The sequence below is a fragment of the Cotesia glomerata genome, linkage group LG9, assembly GCF_020080835.1.
Source record: "Cotesia glomerata isolate CgM1 linkage group LG9, MPM_Cglom_v2.3, whole genome shotgun sequence".
Lineage (NCBI taxonomy): Eukaryota > Metazoa > Arthropoda > Insecta > Hymenoptera > Braconidae > Cotesia > Cotesia glomerata.
In genome coordinates, this window is record NC_058166.1 from 9,002,359 (window position 1) to 9,021,280 (window position 18,922).

General features: G+C 34.7%; 1 protein-coding gene across 11 annotated transcripts in view; it reads right to left on the minus strand.

The window, feature by feature from the left end:
• LOC123271818 (neurobeachin) overlaps positions 1 to 18,922 on the minus strand; it is a 497,397-nt gene that overhangs the window by 144,256 nt on the left and 334,219 nt on the right. For 5 of the 11 annotated variants that reach the window (XM_044738253.1, XM_044738258.1, XM_044738259.1 and 2 more), the window contains exons 6-14: positions 8,987 to 9,108; positions 7,791 to 7,917; positions 7,579 to 7,698; positions 7,343 to 7,489; positions 6,557 to 6,664; positions 3,146 to 3,286; positions 2,892 to 3,037; positions 1,100 to 1,313; positions 50 to 302 (exon numbers count right to left, since the gene is read on the minus strand). In XM_044738253.1, the coding sequence (XP_044594188.1) occupies positions 50 to 302; positions 1,100 to 1,313; positions 2,892 to 3,037; positions 3,146 to 3,286; positions 6,557 to 6,664; positions 7,343 to 7,489; positions 7,579 to 7,698; positions 7,791 to 7,917; positions 8,987 to 9,108 (1,378 nt within the window). Of the gene's footprint in view, positions 1 to 49; positions 303 to 1,099; positions 1,314 to 2,891; positions 3,038 to 3,145; positions 3,287 to 5,457; positions 5,674 to 6,556; positions 6,665 to 7,342; positions 7,490 to 7,578; positions 7,699 to 7,790; positions 7,918 to 8,986; positions 9,109 to 18,922 lie in introns of those variants that run through there. The other 6 variants (XM_044738256.1, XM_044738254.1, XM_044738261.1 and 3 more) reach the window with 4 other exon arrangements.

Consider the following 18,922-nt stretch of genomic DNA (forward strand, 5'->3'; position numbering starts at 1 on the left):
ATTTATTTATTTAGAAATAATTGTTTTTCAATTATTGATTAACATTTACCTAGACCCTTGGGAGTTATTCCACTCTTAGCTCGTGGATTAGCGACCCAGTAGTAATACTTGAGGGTATGAACAGTCTGAAGAACTGTAGACACGCGACGTACGTTAGAGTAAATTTGCGTATCACTGAGGAATTCAGTAGCCAGATAAGAATAAAGCCTCGTTTGTACTGGAGCGGGGGTGTAAATCCACAGGGCAGGGTTGAAGAGCACGTGGTCCAGTAACTGCCATGTCAGGAATGAAAAGTAAAACATCTATATTACCATAGGTCTGCCTGTTCTTCGGACACGCCAATCTAGCCGACTTTTAGTTTATTTAAATACTATTTTATTAACAAATATAATATAATTGACACTCAGTAATTATTTTATTTGTTAATTTAAATTGTCAGAAGAATTTTTTTTTTTTTTTTTTAGAAAAGACACTTGTGCTATTTATAAGCTGTTGCAAGTGATACATGCAAAGTGCCGGTTTAAAATAAATAAAGTAATATTGTTGACCCTCAATTTTTAAAAATTATATATTTTTAAGACGTCAAAATTTTATTGTAATTAAACATAGATTAAAATATTTTAAATTGAATTTTCAAAAAAATAAATTTAAAAAATTGACACTTAGCAAAGCGAGGGTACTGCTGTAATTAATAATAATTGGTAAAAAAAAATATAATGTGATTTAAAAAAAGCTTTCAAGTCGGTAGATTACATGCGGTCCAAAGTGTGAAAAAAAAAAAAAAAAAAAACGTGAACAAATGCTTGATCATGCTTATTGTTAATTAATTAATTAATAAATTGACATATAAAAATGATTCAGATAAATAAACTTGCGAGTGCAAGTGCAGATTAAATTAAATTTTCAATAAGCAACTTTCAAATTTTACAAATTATAATGTTATATACATATATATTATTTATGTAATTAAAAAATAAATCATGCTACAAAAATATATAATAAGAATTTTTGAAAGCTGAAAATTTTCAAATGTGAATTATTTACGATTCAGTTTCAATTATTGTATACAAGAGTCGGTAAAAATTGATGATAATTATACCTGCTTTAATAGTAAATCACTGTTAGCACTGAGACAAGTAACAAGATGCTTAGTGAGTTCCAAAAAAGATCCGAGAACTTCTGTCGTTAGATGCTCACGACTCGCACGTTGCAACATGAAACTGATGACTAAAAAGCCACGATTTTGTACCATGTGTTGTTGCACAGTCTGCGAAGTTTCTACCAAGTCGCAAATAAATCCTAATAGTTTTGAACTGTAAACAAAAATAAATTATTTTATTAATGATTTTTAACTGATTTAATTTTTCCGGAGTGAAATTTACATAAAGTAGGATTTTACTTATATGAATAATGACAAAAAAATCAGCGGAGTAAATTCATTATTTTTTATTTATTGAGTAAAATTTCGAAAAAATAGTTATTTGTTGAAAGATTACAAAATGCGTACTTAAAGATTTTTAAAATTAATATAACTTTTTTTTCTTAGTTTCCCAAAACAAATAAATGTTAATATTTGAATCGTTTATTTGAGAAACCCCATAAGTCAAAAATACTAAATTTTTCAGGAGAAGCAAAAAACAATTTTCTCGGTTAAGTTTGCATTAACATCATGAACCAATGATGAATAATAATAATGTTAGTATCCCGAAAAAATATTCGAGCATGAAAAAATTTAATTGTTAATTACTACTATTTATAATAATGATTTGAAGTTGATTGACTTATTGGGTTTCTCACCAAAACGAATAAAATAGTAATAAAATCATTACTATATTAATTAATATATTAATATATTAATTTTTCTCCGTGAATCATTTATTATATTTATAAAATAAAGTACAAAATATGTATTGGAACTACAATTAACGAAAATTATAATAAATCATCTATTTTTAAATTCAAATTAATGAACTGAGAGTCAACAATAAAACATTTTAATTTATCACAATCTAACTTTATAAAACTAAAATTGCAAAAATTATTGAAATCAAAGTATTTAACAGTAAATTTAGCTTTTAATTATCTAATAATCAATCATTTTAAAAATAAAGTCAATGAAATCACATCAAACAATAAAACAATAATTTAATTTAATTTTTTTAAACCCATACTGCGAAAATTATGAAAATTTAAGTATTTTGCATTGAACTGAATTTTTCTTCTCAGAAGAAGTTTTTTTGAGAAAAAAAAAATTTATTTTTGGAATTTTGAAATTGAATGTTTATTCGAAAAACCTTTTAAGTCACTGACTTATGGGGTTTCTCAACTAAACGAGATTTATATCGACCGATTGGTTAGGTCTTGAACACGGATTTAATATTTTTTGGTGCTGGTATAAGTGAGGGGAAATTCAAAGAACCGAAAAATACAATAAACCCGATTTCGAAAAAAATATGACTTATGGGGTTTCTCAAATAAACGATTCATTTAAAAAACATTGAATCAATATTTTTTTTTAATTTTTACAAGTATCATTTTTTGATATATTCTATTTATAATAATTATTCGTTAGGAAATTCTAAAAATTCTCTTGTAAAAGTTAATATAAGTAACGTCAAAGTTATTAATTTTATGGAATTAAATGTAGTAATGTTTATAATTTATTATTTTTTACTTTTTCCGTCCAAATTTATCAATAAAACTTGAAAACAAAATAATCTTTGTGACAATTTGGTTCAATGTTTCAAAATCAAATTGTTTGGAAAAATGTAATTAATATTTACAGTTAAACTTAAAATGAATTTTTTGAAATGTTTGTTAGTGATTTGAGGTATAAAAACTTATTTCATATAAATTAAACATTCATTATTATTAGATAAAAAATAATTTACCATAACATTGGATCGCGTTTGATATCATTGGGCGCGATGCAGTCATATGACATGTCTAATTGTGAAAATAATGGGAATAATACTTGGATTCCGCCGATGGAATTCAATGTACTGTGTATGGAATGTGTTATAACAGCCTTGACATCCTGGAACAAATTTAATTAATTTCACATTTTGTGTAGAATTACTTTCAAATATAATAAAAGTAAAAATATTGATAAAGATTAAATTAAAAAAAAAAAAATAAATAATACCTGTAACATGAGCGCGTGTGGTGTATGGACAAAGTAGGAGACGTTACCCTTTGGCGCGCTTTGTAAACATAATTGAGAATCTGTCGCCACTGGATTGTACATGAACACAATTGCATTGGACAGCTTACCGTCATACAGTACCTAAAATTTTTAATTATTGATTATTAGTCTTTGAGTTGAGTTAAAAATATTAAAGAGTTAAAAAAAAATGATTGAAGGATAAGTTTGACAAGTTTTTTATCAAAAGAAACTTTTTTAATAAACTAGAACTAGAAATAGCCAACGATTCAACTAAATTTGATATTCAATGTGGAACTTGTTTGATTGGTAAAAAGAACAAGAATTTTCAATCGTTATATATAAATAGAATTGCTTGTAGTTTAAATTATACGGGCAATTCATTGAGTAGCCATAGAAGTTCTATTACAAAAGTATTTGCGTATCCTTTGACTTCAAAAGGTTGAAACTTCAATCATCGCTTTCTAAGCAAAAGCAGTATTTGCTAAATTAGAAATTTTCTGTTATCAAAATCTTCACAAACTATAAAAGTTATTAAGTATTCAATATTTTCAATAATTAATAAGCTGTTTAATTAAAGTATCTAGAATTTAAAAACAATTGCTTCTATTTTTTCCCGGAAAATAAAAATTGAAATGGCTTATTGAAATTACTATTGCTACGAAAATAAGATATGTATTATTGTAAGTGCCAGCTCTTAGAATCATTAATTAAACTGTAAAAAAATTATAATAATTGTGAATGGTATTTTCATAGATCGCCAATCAAAAAGCAGAAATGTATCTGCAAAAAGTTGCGTAATATAATAACAATAAGATATATTGATTAACCTTCTTGTTCCCCTACATTCATTGAAATAATATCAATTTAATTAATTATTGGTATCATAATCTACTATTACTACTGCTACCGTTGATCTTAACAATTCGTAATAATAGCAAATAATTAAAATAATTAATATACATTAGAACTGTATTGTAAAAACTTATTATTAAGAATATTATGACATATTATCGCTATTGTCACAATATCAAGCACTGTACTGTATAAAATTATGAATTTATGATTGATGGTCCTAAAGGAGCTACGACTCTACGACTCTAGAATTAAATAAATATATCTATTTCTCGATCTATTACCAAAAAAACTTATGAATTAAGAACTTAATTAATTTATGTAATTAAAAGGATATGGAAAATTTTTTCTTCACAGTATTAATATGATAAAATGGGTTTTTAGTTAAATTTAGTATAATTATAAAAGTCTTGACCTTAATTTGTGCCTTATAAAGATTTCACATGCTTTTTAGCGATAGTTAATTTTTTATGATAAATTTTCGGAGTAATTGAAAATAGATTAGGTTTTTCGAGCTTAAAAAATTTGTTTATTTATTTATTTTGTCTAGCGAGAATTACCGATCGAAATCATTAAACCACACAGTCTAGAAATTTCCGAAACTAAAGCCTTCAATTTCTTTATGAATCTTGATGTCGACGGTAAACTCTGAGCTGGAAAATCTTGAAAAAATTTTGAAGCATCTAAGAAATATCGTTCATAGATCCTGTTTAAACTTGAATAATAAAATTATTGATTTCTTTCTATTATTTATCTATTTAAATATTAGATTATTACAAATTACAACAATCTTTATACTTAGTTTGTACGTGTACTTTTATCCTAAATTTTTTATGTTATTGTCATTCGATTTTTGTCTTGGCATTTAAATAAAATAAATAAGTAAAGAAAAAAATAAATAATTACAAAAATGAGGAAAATTTTGTGACGGTAATATCTTTATTATAAAATGGGTTTTTGTAATGAAATTTGGTATAGTCAAGAAGGTCTTGACCTGAATTCGTGCGTTTTTATGATTTTACATATTTTTTGGTGATACCTAATTTTTTTGAAGAAGTTTTGAATAGTTTATTGGTTCTATAAGTTTGATTCTTGATATTTTCATTAAATTATTGATAATTGATCCTGTAATAGCAATATTATCTTTTAAATTTATTTCAAAAGTATCCAAACTATTTATATTGTGATAAAAGCAAAAAAATTATTGAGTTAGACTTTTTTAACTCATACTTCGTGATTTTCGTTAATCAACTAGTAACTATAGATTGCTAGTTATTATTAATAAAATAATAATGGAGGTTTTACTTGTATCACCTGAGCAGTGTTTTACAAGGGAGGGTGGGGTATTATTTCTCACTTCCCTTTGTTACATAACACACTTTTTTCCCAGCTCTACTTTGTATTTACTTCCATCATTATTATCACTTCATTATACTCACTACTTCTTTTGACCCCATCCCCCTGCATGTCGGGATTTTTTCATTCCCAACACATACTTCTTAATGCGGCTGTGGACCGACTTGTGCCTTCTGTACTGCATTCACCCTGGTCCTTACCACTCGGGTATTGGAACAGAAACATGGGGAAACCACAGAGAAAACCCATGTTAGTACAGTCGGAGCTGGGTTAAGTCTACAGTGATTGATAAGAAATTCTTTTTTATCGACCACTGGAGCATTAGGCCCCTCTCCTAGTGTGCAGAGATCCCTCGCGCTAGCCAACGCTGACTAGAGTGATCACTCATTCAAGTTGTTGCTTAAATGGGTGATCGCCCAAGTCAGACGTGTGCCACCCGGCTATCTCTGCCACCTCCAGAGGCTGGCAACATTACGCACATATTTTTATTTATAATCACTGAAAAATATTGGTGCGTGCCGGGATCGAACCCGGGTCCCACTCTTTCGAAAAGCGGGCACCGAACCGACCAGGCTATTGCCAGCCTCTAGTTATTATTAATAATAATAAAATATAATTAAAACTTGGTGGAATAAAAAAAAAATACATAGTTATATTCTTTGTCTTTAATTGTATTTGTATCGATCAATTAAAACTTGTCTTGCTTATTCTTCAAACAAACATTTACACAAAAATAACTAGACATACAAACTATACTAACTCTAACCTCTACTAAACTAATATAATACCAACAGTGCAAGTAACTTAACCAAACAAAAAACTAAAAATAAAAGTTTCTAATAACGAACCAAATACAGAACAGTTATAAAACAAAAACAAAATACAAAGTTTCTATATTTAAAGTACATAAACCCACCTGTAAATACACAAAACAAGCATTGGAAAATAATTTGTTAATTATTTTCTCTCTCTGATGGGTATTAATGCTAACTAGAACCGAAATAATAAAACGAAAAAAATCCATACTCTCAAGCTAAGGGTTAGAAATAAGCTTCTCCAGATTAATATTTAAGTTATTACCTCTCGTTTTTTATCAATAAATCAATAGTTATTGAATTAAAATTAAAATTAAATCAACAAAAAATTATAAATAAATAAATGAAAGAAATAATAAATGCTTACAGTTTGCATACTTTGGTCGACCATGCTCGAATTATCCAGCTCATCACTCACCCTTTTGTGATTGTCGGGTAGATTCAGGTAGCACTCGTTGTCAAACCGGAATTGACTCTGTAACATAAACCACAAATTAGTCCGCTAAACTGAACGTCAACCCATTCATCATACGTTCAATCATTACTTATTATATCTCCATGTCTCTAAATAACATAGCTACCACAAAAGATATCGTGGAGAGATGGATACCAAAATTAATCACGATTTACTATTGAGAGCATATTTCAAAAATGATGCTTTAAAACTTTAAATTAACTTTTTTTCATTAGTTTAAATAATTTTAAAACGATAGTAATTTTTATAAAATTTAAATAAAATTCATGAGGCGCGTAGTAGCCTATTGGATCCGGCTCTTGCTTACTAAAGCATTTGACCGCGGGTTCGAGCCCGGCGTACACCAATGAATATTTTTCAATATTTAATTGTGTATTATTCTGCTCAGCCCAAATAAAACGAGTCCAATCACAAAAAGTTTACTCCCTACAGTAGTCGCTTATGACCTTAGTAGTTTGTGCGACATAAAACAAGTAAAAAAAAAAAAAAAAAAAATCATACCGAGACTAATTTCTTCATGCTTCTAACTGCACCTAACCTTTAAACTATATTGCAGGATAGCAGAAAATTAATTTTTCATTTCATTTAAAAAAAAAAAAATGTAAAATTTATAAATTAAATGATTCACAGTCCTGAATTATTAACGTATATTAATGATTAATGAAAATAAGAACATACTTTGTATCCAGGTCCTAATCTGTGCATCGCACAAATTTGATGCGTCGTAAGAGCTTCACTGAATAGATAAATGGCGCTCATCTGGCCACAAAACACACGCTCTTCATCAACCTCCGGCGTCGCACCGATGTAACATTTATCAAATGGCTGAAATGATATTATTATACATTACATTAGCAAGTCAATCAGCTAATTGATTAATCAATTAATACCAAATAATTGAAATAAGTACTTACGTCATTTGTTGACACGAACCAGGCCATTTCGGTACTTGAAGCTAATTGACCATTTACCAGACATTTTATCTCGCTTTTTGTCCATCTGTTGTATATATACACTATCGCAATCATATACCACTGGAATTATATTTCATTTTAATCAATTTATGTGTATAATTGTTCAGTAAACATTATTCTATAATAAATAGCAAATGATAACTTAGATTTACCTTTCTAGGTTGGAATTCATATTTAACACAGTGTTGGAAGCCCTTGCCTTTGACTTTCATTGAAGTAAGGACCAAACAGTTGCCAACGAAATGGGCTGAGTATCCAACTCCTTTACTTGTTTTGAAACTGTAAATGTGATTAAATGTTATTTGCAATTGTTAAATTAAAAAATAGAATAACAAGTTGTTTTTAATTATAATTTTAATTAAAGTCTGTTTTTGTGAATCTTGATTAAATTTTAGTAAAGTGTTAAATTAAAAATGACATTGACCTCAAACTTCAAAGTTTACTTTTGAAAAATAAGTTCATTATTAATATAAAAACTTATAATTAAAATTAAACATTAAAAAAATTGATAATAAATTTTCAAGGGGATTTTGAAGTTTCCAAGTGATTACACAACTCAATGTTACGTCAACTAAGTCGATACTCTAAGCTACAGCTCGGGTTTGTAATCGTCTTACATCATTACTCTGTCTCTCGTGTTGTGATTTCTTGTTTCCGAGGTAAAAGTTTATTATGAAGCTAAAATCAACTAATGCATTACTAAGATCTTGTTCTTAAGTTTCAGGTTAATAATTCAATACCAACAGTTTGTGAAGACGGATTTCAGCATAGAATTTAATGGAGAATATGTATTGCTAATTGGACAAAACTTGCCAATTAAAATTATTGCATAAAACTTAATTTTATTTGATCCTTTAAGCTTTCAAATTAATTCATTTTAATGAATTGTTCAGCTAAGCTCATCGTGTTCGTTTGTCAGTCAACATTTTGGTTATTAGTTTAATAAAGTGATTTGCACAGCAAAGTTTGACATTTTAACATAAATTTGTTTTTTGCACATGCTTGGAGTTTATTACAAAAAGTAATTCCATTATGATTATTTCATGTGGAAATGAAGAAAACATGATTAATGTTGATGTTAGTTTGAAAAAATTTATGAAACACATAGCGTTGAAATTGAAGAAATATAGCAAGAAGTTAAAACTGCGCAATTTAGTGTCACATTGATGATAAAAACGAAACTAAAATGATGAAAAAGAAGTCATTGAAAGATAACGTGTTAAGAAGTGGGTTCTTGAAAATTCAGAATCGAGCATGATGTGTTAACCCCAAAGAAAAAAAACACGATGACATCTCTCGTCTCTCATGAAAGTATACGGGAGTGTACTTGTCACGAGTGTCTACTTACCAGTAAAGGTAAGGCTTTTCTCTCTCGATATTGACTGAGTTGATAGGGTCGAGTCGGAACCACGTGGTAAACGTGAAACCACTTTCATGTGGCCATCTCGCCATTGGTGGTAATACAATAGCCTGAAAAAATATTTCAATCAAAAAATTGACTCAATACTTTGCACAATGACAATTAAAAATAGAAATAGAAGCTTTTCTAGTCTATAATTTATGATTTGATAATGTACTTAGTATTTCAGGTTAGAGTGAAAAGAAAAATTGAACAAGTTAAAAGGCAACAATTAATTTAAAAGTAATTTAGCAAGATGACTCTCTAAGATCAAGTTAACTTGTTCGACAGGTAGAAGCAGTTTGTATTTAAACTTGAGGCACATTGTTATTAACGCAACAAGTTCAATCGTGCGGTTAATCCAACTATGTGGAAGCTAACGTGGATCGTTAAACCTAATTAAGAGACAACCTCGGAACTTAGGTCGTCATTTTTCATTATTTTCGAAATTAATTGTCTTAATATTATAAAGACGTTAAAATTGTTGAATTTTTAGTTTATTACAAAATGTAATGCAAAACAATTTTTTAACTCTACACCAGCGTTCATCCACAACTATATTCTTAAGGACTTTCGTAAACGTTTATCATATTTTTTATTTTGAAGAATAAATGGTGTAACTATTATCAAAATATATTATAAGTTCATATTTTAGAATAAAAATGATTTTTAGTCTTATATATTTATATCTCTATCCCTTATTAAAAAAAAAAAAAAGATTTAAAACGATTTAATCCATGCAAAATGTATATCTATATATTTGTCAAGTTGAATCGTTTTTAATCGCTTTGAGCCATTTCGAATCTCTTCAAATCTCTTTTTCTAATCAGGGATAATCGTAATCAAGATTCTGTTGAACTTGAAAAATATCAAATTAGCCAGTTAACAATACAATTAATACGTTTTATTTATTTGAATAAAATTAAAAAGTTTGGAAAATCCAAAAGTGCACGACTCATAATGCTCATTTAATTATAAAATATTAATAAAACAAAGAATGTGAAAAAAAAAAAACATACATAAAACCGCTAAAAAGCACGATAATACGCAAATGCCTCTAGTGAGATAAATGTACACAATATATATATATAGATATAGTCTTCTGGTTTTTGTTTTATTTTATTAATTGTACATAAACGACACTGAATTATCTCGCCATTCGCATTCGGTGGCCTATAGTTCTCTCAAAGAATTGAAAAAAAAAATTAGGATGACGGTGACCCTAAAGGCCATTCCTGCAACTTCCCGCTCATTTTGTTCTTAAGTGCTCAAAACTATACATTACGTTTTTAAGCTCTTCGAGCTCAAAAATATTATTTTTGTGTCAATTTGAGCTCTTCGAGCTCAAAACTCTAATAGAAGTTTAATAAAACACAATTTTTTGAATTTTCAAACGGTAATAACTTTTGAATGAATGAACCGATTTTCACGCGGTTGGCGGCATCCGACGCAATTTTTGAAGCTTCATGGAAAATTTTCAAGTTTTAATCGATCGAGCCAGGAATTTTGAAGTAATTCTGAAAAAACACTTTTTTTGGTTTTCTTTCGACAACGATAACTTACGAACGAATAAACTGATTTTGACCGGGCTTGCGGTGATCGACGTGGTTTTTTAATGTTAAGAACTGATTAGTTTTTGAAATTGATCGATAAAGCCGTTTAAAAGTAATTCCAAAAAAACCTCATTTCAAAAATCTTTTTTTTGTAGTTTTTTTGAGATTTCTCAAAATCTACTGGTTCAAATCAATCCACACACACACACACACACACACACACACCACACACACACACACACACCACACACACACACACCACACACACACACACCACACACACACATACCACACACACACACACACACCACACACACACACACACACCACACACACACACACACCACACACACACACACACACCACACACACACACCAAACACACACACACCACACACACACACACACACACACACACACACACATTCGGGGCTGAGGAGAAACTGCTACCGGGCGCGTCTCCCCGAGCGGATGGGAGGATGCTCGCTGTCCTTGGATGACACAATCTCTTAGTTGATGAGGGACAGCTCCCGTGGACAAAACTCCCCTGTAATGGGTTGGTCACACTAACTGACCTGGCAAGATAATCGTTCTCTGCTGTGACCCACTGAGAGTGACCGGAACCTGTATCGTAGTTTCCGACGATGCAGGCCACGGCTGATGTGAGCTTGCTCTGCCGAGGTGTAAGTTGCAACAGTGGATCAGGAGCCAGCCACTCCGGGCCTTGATCAGGAAGTACGCAGCGAGTGTTAGAGATCGGAATCTTCACCGCTCCGAGCGAGTCTAGTCCGTCCGTGTATTCCGGGACTGGCTAAGTGTCGGCTAGGCCTCAGGGAACTGGGGTAGGAGTACTATCTCCGAGGGTACACCCGTTCCTAGTTATGGCAACCCGCTCCACTCCGTACGATGCGCTGGTAAATTAAAAAGTATGAGTAACTTACAGGAAACAAACAAGAATAGAAACGGGCTTCATGCTCAACAAGCAGCGATTGAAGCAAGCGCTGACATGAAGAGAACGCAAGCGTTGGAGCGCCTTGAGAAGCTAACCATTGAGCTGCAAGAGTTTGTCCAAACTAAGGTCAATATCCACAAGGAGATAAAGACCAAGACAACCGGTGTGGTCAATGCTCTTGGAAGATTCAAGAAACTGGACGAGGAATGGCAGTCATCACGACGCCGCATTGAAACTGAAACTGAGACGGAAGAAGCAATGGACACTGGAGCCGACGGTGACGGTGAATCTGCTGCTGAGGACAAGGGTGAAACTGACACAAGGTCTGGAAAGAGAAAGGACCGAGATTCGCCAGAGTCAACCGACAAAGTCACAAAGAAGAAGGACTTGAAAAAAAGCCCTCTCCAACGACTGGCAGGGCAGGGCGACGAACCCAAGAAGACGACTGACTGGGAAAAAGTACAGTCTAAGAAGGAGAAGAGAAGGTTAGCTAGAGAGCAACTCTCAAAACAGCCGCCGAAGGAGCCCAGGCCAGAGCCTAAGCAGAAAAAACCACGCAAATGGATCAGACCCGACGCACTGATCATCCGCCCGGCCGAGAAAACAAAGTATGCCGAGATTCTGCGTCGTATAAAGCAGGACGTCCCAGATGAGCAGGTTCGTTCAACTGTGGATAAGATCAACAAGACCAGAAGTGGGGACTTGTTGATCACGATTTCGAGGAAGAGCACTGACAAAGGCCAAGGTCTGCAAAAGACGATCGCGGACATCCTTAAGGAGGAGGCCAAAGTGATTTGCAAAGGGCTACAGGAGACCATCGAGATCCGAGATGTCGATGACGACACGACGAAAGAGCATATTCAGACCGCTCTAAAGAGGGAAGCTGGAGAAAGTTGTGAAATCCCACTAGAGGCAATCAAGATCCGTATAGCCTTTAGGGGTGCACAGACAGCCACAGTGTCATTACCAGCAGCTGCAGCACAAAAGTTACTGGAGGGAAACTGCAAAATAAGGATAGGCTGGTCTAATTGCCGAATGAGAGCAACGAAGAGACCCATACAATGCTTCAAATGCTGGCACTTTGGGCACTTCGGATCGCAGTGCAAAAGCGAAGTCGACCGGTCTAAACTCTGCATAAGGTGCGGAAAAGAAGGACACAAAATTGCTGATTGTAAAAATCCAGCTAAATGTGCACTGTGCTTTGAACGGCACGGCATAGAAAAGGCGGCTCACCATGCAAGCACGAACAGATGCCCCATCTTCCAAAAAGCGCTCCAGAAGATAACGAAGCCAAGAACATGAAGATAGCGCAGCTCAACCTCAATCATTGTGAGGCTGCGCATGACCTGCTCATGCAAACTGTGCGCGAATTAGAGGCAGATGTGGCACTTATAAGTGAGCCTTATAGACATCTGAGTAACCAACCCTGGGAATCTGACAGCACTAACAAAGCCGTCATCTGGTCCTGCGGTAAATGTCCTTTTCAGAGAACAGTCAACAATAAAGAAGCTGGCTTCGTAGCAGCATGGGTAGATGGCATCCGCTTCTACAGTTGCTATGCACCACCTAGTCTCTCTAATGACCATTTTGAAGACTTCCTTGATCGGCTAACTGAGGACGCAAGAAAACACTTTCCCGTGGCAATAGCTGGTGACTTCAATTCCTGGGCAACAGACTGGGGCAGCAAGTTCACTAATACACGTGGAAAAGCACTTCTCGAGGCAATGGCCACACTGGACGTGATCCTTCTTAACACCGGTGACACGCCAACGTATACTAAGGGAGAGGCAAACTCAACTGTCGACCTTACATTTGTCAGCAGTTGCTTAGCTCGAAGAGGTTTTTCTTGGAAAGTATTGAACATCTATACAGCCAGCGACCATAGTGCGATACTATGGGAAATATCAACTGGCCAGAAACTAGCAAGAGACAACAGGAGCGCTAGCGCGGTTGGGTGGAAAGTTAAGTCTCTCGACCCCACTGCTTTAGTAGTAGCCTTAGACTGCAATCCGATCATCGTAGAAACTGCTGAAGAGAAGACCAAGGACCTAATGAGAAGAGTCACCCAGGCTTGCGACGCTAGTATGTCTCGGAAACGTCGCATAAATTCAAGACCTTCAATGCACTGGTGGAACGATCACATTAGCATTCTACGCTCAAAGTGTCTTAAAAAAAGAAGAAAGTCTCAGCGTGGCTACAGACGATCTAACTTCGCAGAGCTGTTGGCAGAGTATAAAAAGGCCCGTCGAGAACTGAACAGAGCCATCAAAGAAAGCAAAAGACGTTGCTGGAAGGAACTGGTCGCAGAAGTCGAGAAAGATCCATGGGGCAGACCGTATAAGGTGGTTATGACCCACTTGAAATGCCAACCAATGCAATCACCTACGTGTCCACAACTCCTAGAGAAGATTGTTACTACGTTGTTTCCCCAACAGCTGGTATTCACCTGCAAGTTGGAGCAGCTCAATTCTGAAGACATCCCAACTATCACGTTGGACGAGTTGATAGAGGAAGGAAATCGAGTAGGGAATAATAAGGCGCCGGGATTGGACGGAATTCCTAATATTGCCCTGAAATCAATCCTTAGGGCAGCACCAACATTATTCCTGGACGTTTACGATACATGCCTGAAGGAAGGGACTTTTCCCCAGAAGTGGAAACAGCAACGGCTAGTGTTACTTCCGAAGGGGAAAAAGCCGGCGGAAGAACCGTCATCCTACTGATCACTCTGCATGTTAGACACGGCCGGCAAGATATTCGAGCGCATAATTCATCAGAGAATAGAGGCTTTAGTCGATCCACTCCTAGCAGAGAACCAGTTTGGTTTCCGAAAAGGACGGTCAACTCTGGATGCTATCAAATTGGTTGTTGATATAGCCAAGGATGCAATCGCCGGAACGAGATGGAAAGGTGGAAAGAAGAAATACTGCTTGGTGGCTGCTTTGGACATCAAGAATGCCTTCAACTCCGCTAACTGGGACTGCGTTATGCGGGCTCTAGAAGAAAGAAACATACCAGGATACCCTCGCAGAATAGTAGCGAGCTACTTCACGAACAGGCTCCTGAAATATGACACGACGAATGGTACGGAAGTGTACGAAATCTCCGGAGGAGTGCCACAGGGATCAGTCTTAGGTCCACTGCTATGGAACATCATGTATGATGGCCTTCTGAGAATAGCATTGCCTACGGGAGTCAAACTTGTAGCATATGCGGATGACGTAGCTGTCGTGATTGTCGCAAAGCACCTCGAAGAGATAGAAATGGCATTTGATATTACATTCAGACGAGTCAATTTGTGGATGGACATGATGAACTTGCAACTAGCCAAGCATAAAACCGAGGCAGTGCTCATCACCAACAGAAAAACGGTAGAAACCATCAAGTTGAGAGTCGGAGAACAAGAAATCACATCACAACCATTTATCCGTTATCTGGGAGTGACGCTGGATGCACGACTCAACTTCAAACAGCAGGTGGAACATGTCAGTGCCAAAGCGTCAGTAGTGAGGGCTAGTCTCGCACGGCCGATGCCTAACATCGGAGGCCCAATGCAGAGCAGGAGGCTACTATTGTCATCAGTAGTCACATCAGTGCTCACTTACGGAATATCCATTTGGGCTGATGCACTGGAAACCCAAGAATCATGGAGAAAAGCTGGACCAATATACCGACTGAGTGCCCTACGAGTAGCTAGTGCCTTCCGCACTATATCAGAAGAAGCAGTGTGCGTCATTGCTGGAACCCTACCTCTTAGAGTTCTAGCAGAGGAAAGACGGGCCCTTTACCAACGAAAAAGGTCAACTGCACTGAGCCCGGAAGAGCTTAGAATTGAAGAACGGCAGAAGAGCATAGGCCGATGGCAACTACAATGGGATGCTGCAGAGATGGGTAGGTGGACGCACCGTCTCATACCTCGGATCGACATTTGGCTTAACCGGAATCACGGTGAGGTCAATTACTATCTTACGCAGATGTTGTCAGGACATGGGTGTTTTCGAGAGTATCTACACCGCTTTAAGCACGATGACTCTTCGGAGTGCCCGTTCTGCCCAGGAGCTGCTGAAGACGCGGAGCACGTCTTCTTTGTATGTCCTCGTTTCGATCCACAGCGTGAAGAACTGGAGAGGATCCTGAACCAGAGAATGCAACCAGATTCACTAGTAGAAGCAATGTTGTCATCAGAAGCTGCCTGGAACGCTACCAACACGTTTGCAACAGAAGTCCTTAAAGACTTGCGTTCCACCGAAAGAAAAAGAGCAAATAGCAGAAGATAGAAGGAAGATAGTTAACACCTTAGCCACCAGAAGGAAGAGCAGTAGCTAGATCCTCCCTTCACGAAGTAATGCCTGACGGCGGTTTCCATGAGGGATTAGAGGAAAGAAGGAAAAGGGGTTTAGGGTTTAGTGGGTAGGGGCGTTAGTGTCGAGTTAGTATGACGCTGCGTCGAGTCGCCACATATCCAGGCCAAACAGCTATGCCTAGAATCCGTAAAAAGGATTCTCCCCCCTACAAAAAAAAAAAAAAAAAAAACACACACACACACACACACACACACACAAACTCACACACACACATTCGGGGCTGAGGAGAAACTGCTACCGGGCGCGTCTCCCCGAGCGGATGGGACGATGCTCACTGTCCTTGGATGACACAATCTCTTAGTTGATGAGGGACAGCTCCCATGGACAAAACTCCCCTGTAATGGGTTGGTCACACTAACTGACCTGGCAAGATAATCGTTCTCTGCTGTGACCCACTGAGTGACCGGAACCTGTATCGTAGTTTCCGACGATGCAGGCCACGGCTGATGTGAGCTTGCTCTGCCGAGGTGTAAGTTGCAACAGTGGATCAGGAGCCAGCCACTCCGGGCCTTGATCAGGAAGTACGCAGCGAGTGTTAGAGATCGGAATCTTCACCGCTCCGAGCGAGTCTAGCTCCACTCCGTACGTTGCGCTGGTAAATCAAAAAGTATGAGTAATTCACAGGAAACAAACAAGAGTGAAAACGCGCCTCATGCCCAGCAAGCAGTGCAGCCAGATCGTGGGTAGAAGTAACCCTTTCCCTAGACCTCTACCCACACGCCACACAATGATACACTACTGTATCCGTGAGCGAGCAGCGTCGATGTTGCTCGGAAGGAGCCGAGAGCGACCGAAGTCCGTTGCCCCTCGCGCGCCAAAATTCCACCACCAAACCGCCAGCATTTACTCCAATACATGGAAGCTGAGCACGTTCGTGAGTCGGCAAGCCAAAAGTGAGGCTTGGAAAAAAATGAAGTCAGCGCGAGGATCCTAGCGTGTGACGTCATGCGTCAAATTTTTTATGTTTTCAGGTTCTTCTTTTATAAATTATAAATTATAATAATAATAATAATAATAATAACAATAATAATAATAATAATTATTATTATTATTATTATTATTTATCATTAATAATTCTTATTACGGTTAATTCTTATTCGGAATTCCTAAATGCAAGTTAAATATAAATTACCACTGTGTCCCTGTAAGATGCCTTGATAGGCGCGCGGCAAATTTTTTGGCTCGGGTGCCTAAAGTACCGGGTTCGAGAACTCGGCAATTTTTTTTTTTTTAAACAAAAATATTTTTATTTTGTTTTTAATACAAATTATTGTTATTACTTGTTAATTTTTTTTTTTGCTTATAATTAAATTTTTACACAAGCAAACGTATAAAATTTATTATTTAAATTGTAATTATTGTTTTATTGTTATTCTTACTATTATTAATATTATTGTTATCATTATCATTATTATTATTGTTAATATTATGGTTAATAGTTAATGATAACTTGAAATTCCTAAACGCAATTTAAATATAAGTTTACTCATACTCAGTAAGCTGCCTTGATAGGCGCGCGGTAAATCTTTTGGCTCGGGTGCCTAAAGTACCGGGTTCGAGAACTCGGCAATGTTTTTTTTTTTTTTTTTTTAAACAAAAATTTTTTTTTTTGTTTTTTTAATACAAATTATTGTTATTACAATGCCTTTCAATGATTCGTACCGGTCAAGAATTTTACGGAAAATGGAAACATCAAAATTTGGCCAACTCTAAATAAAGAGATCACTAAGTAAAAAATTTATATAAATATTATATTAGAAATAATAAAAAAATTATTTGTCTAAATAAGGATAATTCAAAATTTCGATATCAATAAAGGTAGTAATGTAAAAATTTAATCACCAGAAAAATTGGAACTATTTTAAGAAAGATAAGCATAAAATTATAAAATTTAAAAATAAGATATCTATGAAATTAGACAAATCATAAAACAAACAAGTGAAATGACAGATATTTAAAAAAATGGAGAAGAATAAATTTAGACAAGTTAATAAAAAGACAACTGAAAATTTAGAAATATAAAAAAATTGACAGTTTTAATTATTCGTAAACTTAAAAAATATCCATCTCTAAATATAGACCAGTAAATTTAGATATCTTTAATTTTGGACATCTCTAAATATTTACAAATATAAATTTTTACAATTTTTAACAAAGACGATTAAAAACATAGTAATCATACAAAATAAGTACTAAGAAATTTAAAATACAAAAGATAGCCAAAAATTAATTAATTTTCCTGTGACCGCTGCTCCAGGAAGTTATAAAGTTATTTGCGTTCGATTGTCCTGTAATCTAAAAAATACACCAAGATTTTGCTTTTAATCTTGGTAAAAAATATTTATGTAGACCCGAAAGTGCCAACAGCTCCTGTCACCGCTGCCTTAGGAAGTTGTAAAGTTATTTGCGATCGATTGTCCTGTAATTTTAAAAACCGACAGAGATTTTACTCTGTCTAAAAGAGGTTGTCTAAAAGACAATCGATCATAAATAACCTACAACTTCCTGGAACAGCGGTCACAGGAGCTGTTGGCACTTTCGGGTCTACATAAATATTTTTTACCAGGATTAAAAGCAAAATCTTGGTCTATTTTTTAGATTACAGGACAATCGAACGCAAATAACTTTACAACTTCTTGGAGCAGCGGTCACAGGAGCTGTTGGTAGTTTCGAGTCCTCGAAAATATTTTTTACTAAGATTAAAAGCAAAATCTTGGTGTGTTTTAAAAATAACAGGACAATTGATCGCAAATAACTTTATAACTTCCTGGAGCAGCGGTCACAGGAAAATTAATTAATTTTTAGCTATCTTTTGTATTTTAAATTTCTTAGTACTTATTTTGTATGATTACTATGTTTTTAATCGTCTTTGTTAAAAATTGTAAAAATTTATATTTGTAAATATTTAGAGATGTCCAAAATTAAAGATATCTAAATTTACTGGTCTATATTTAGAGATAGATATTTTTTAAGTTTACGAATAATTAAAACTGTCAATTTTTTTATATTTCTAAAT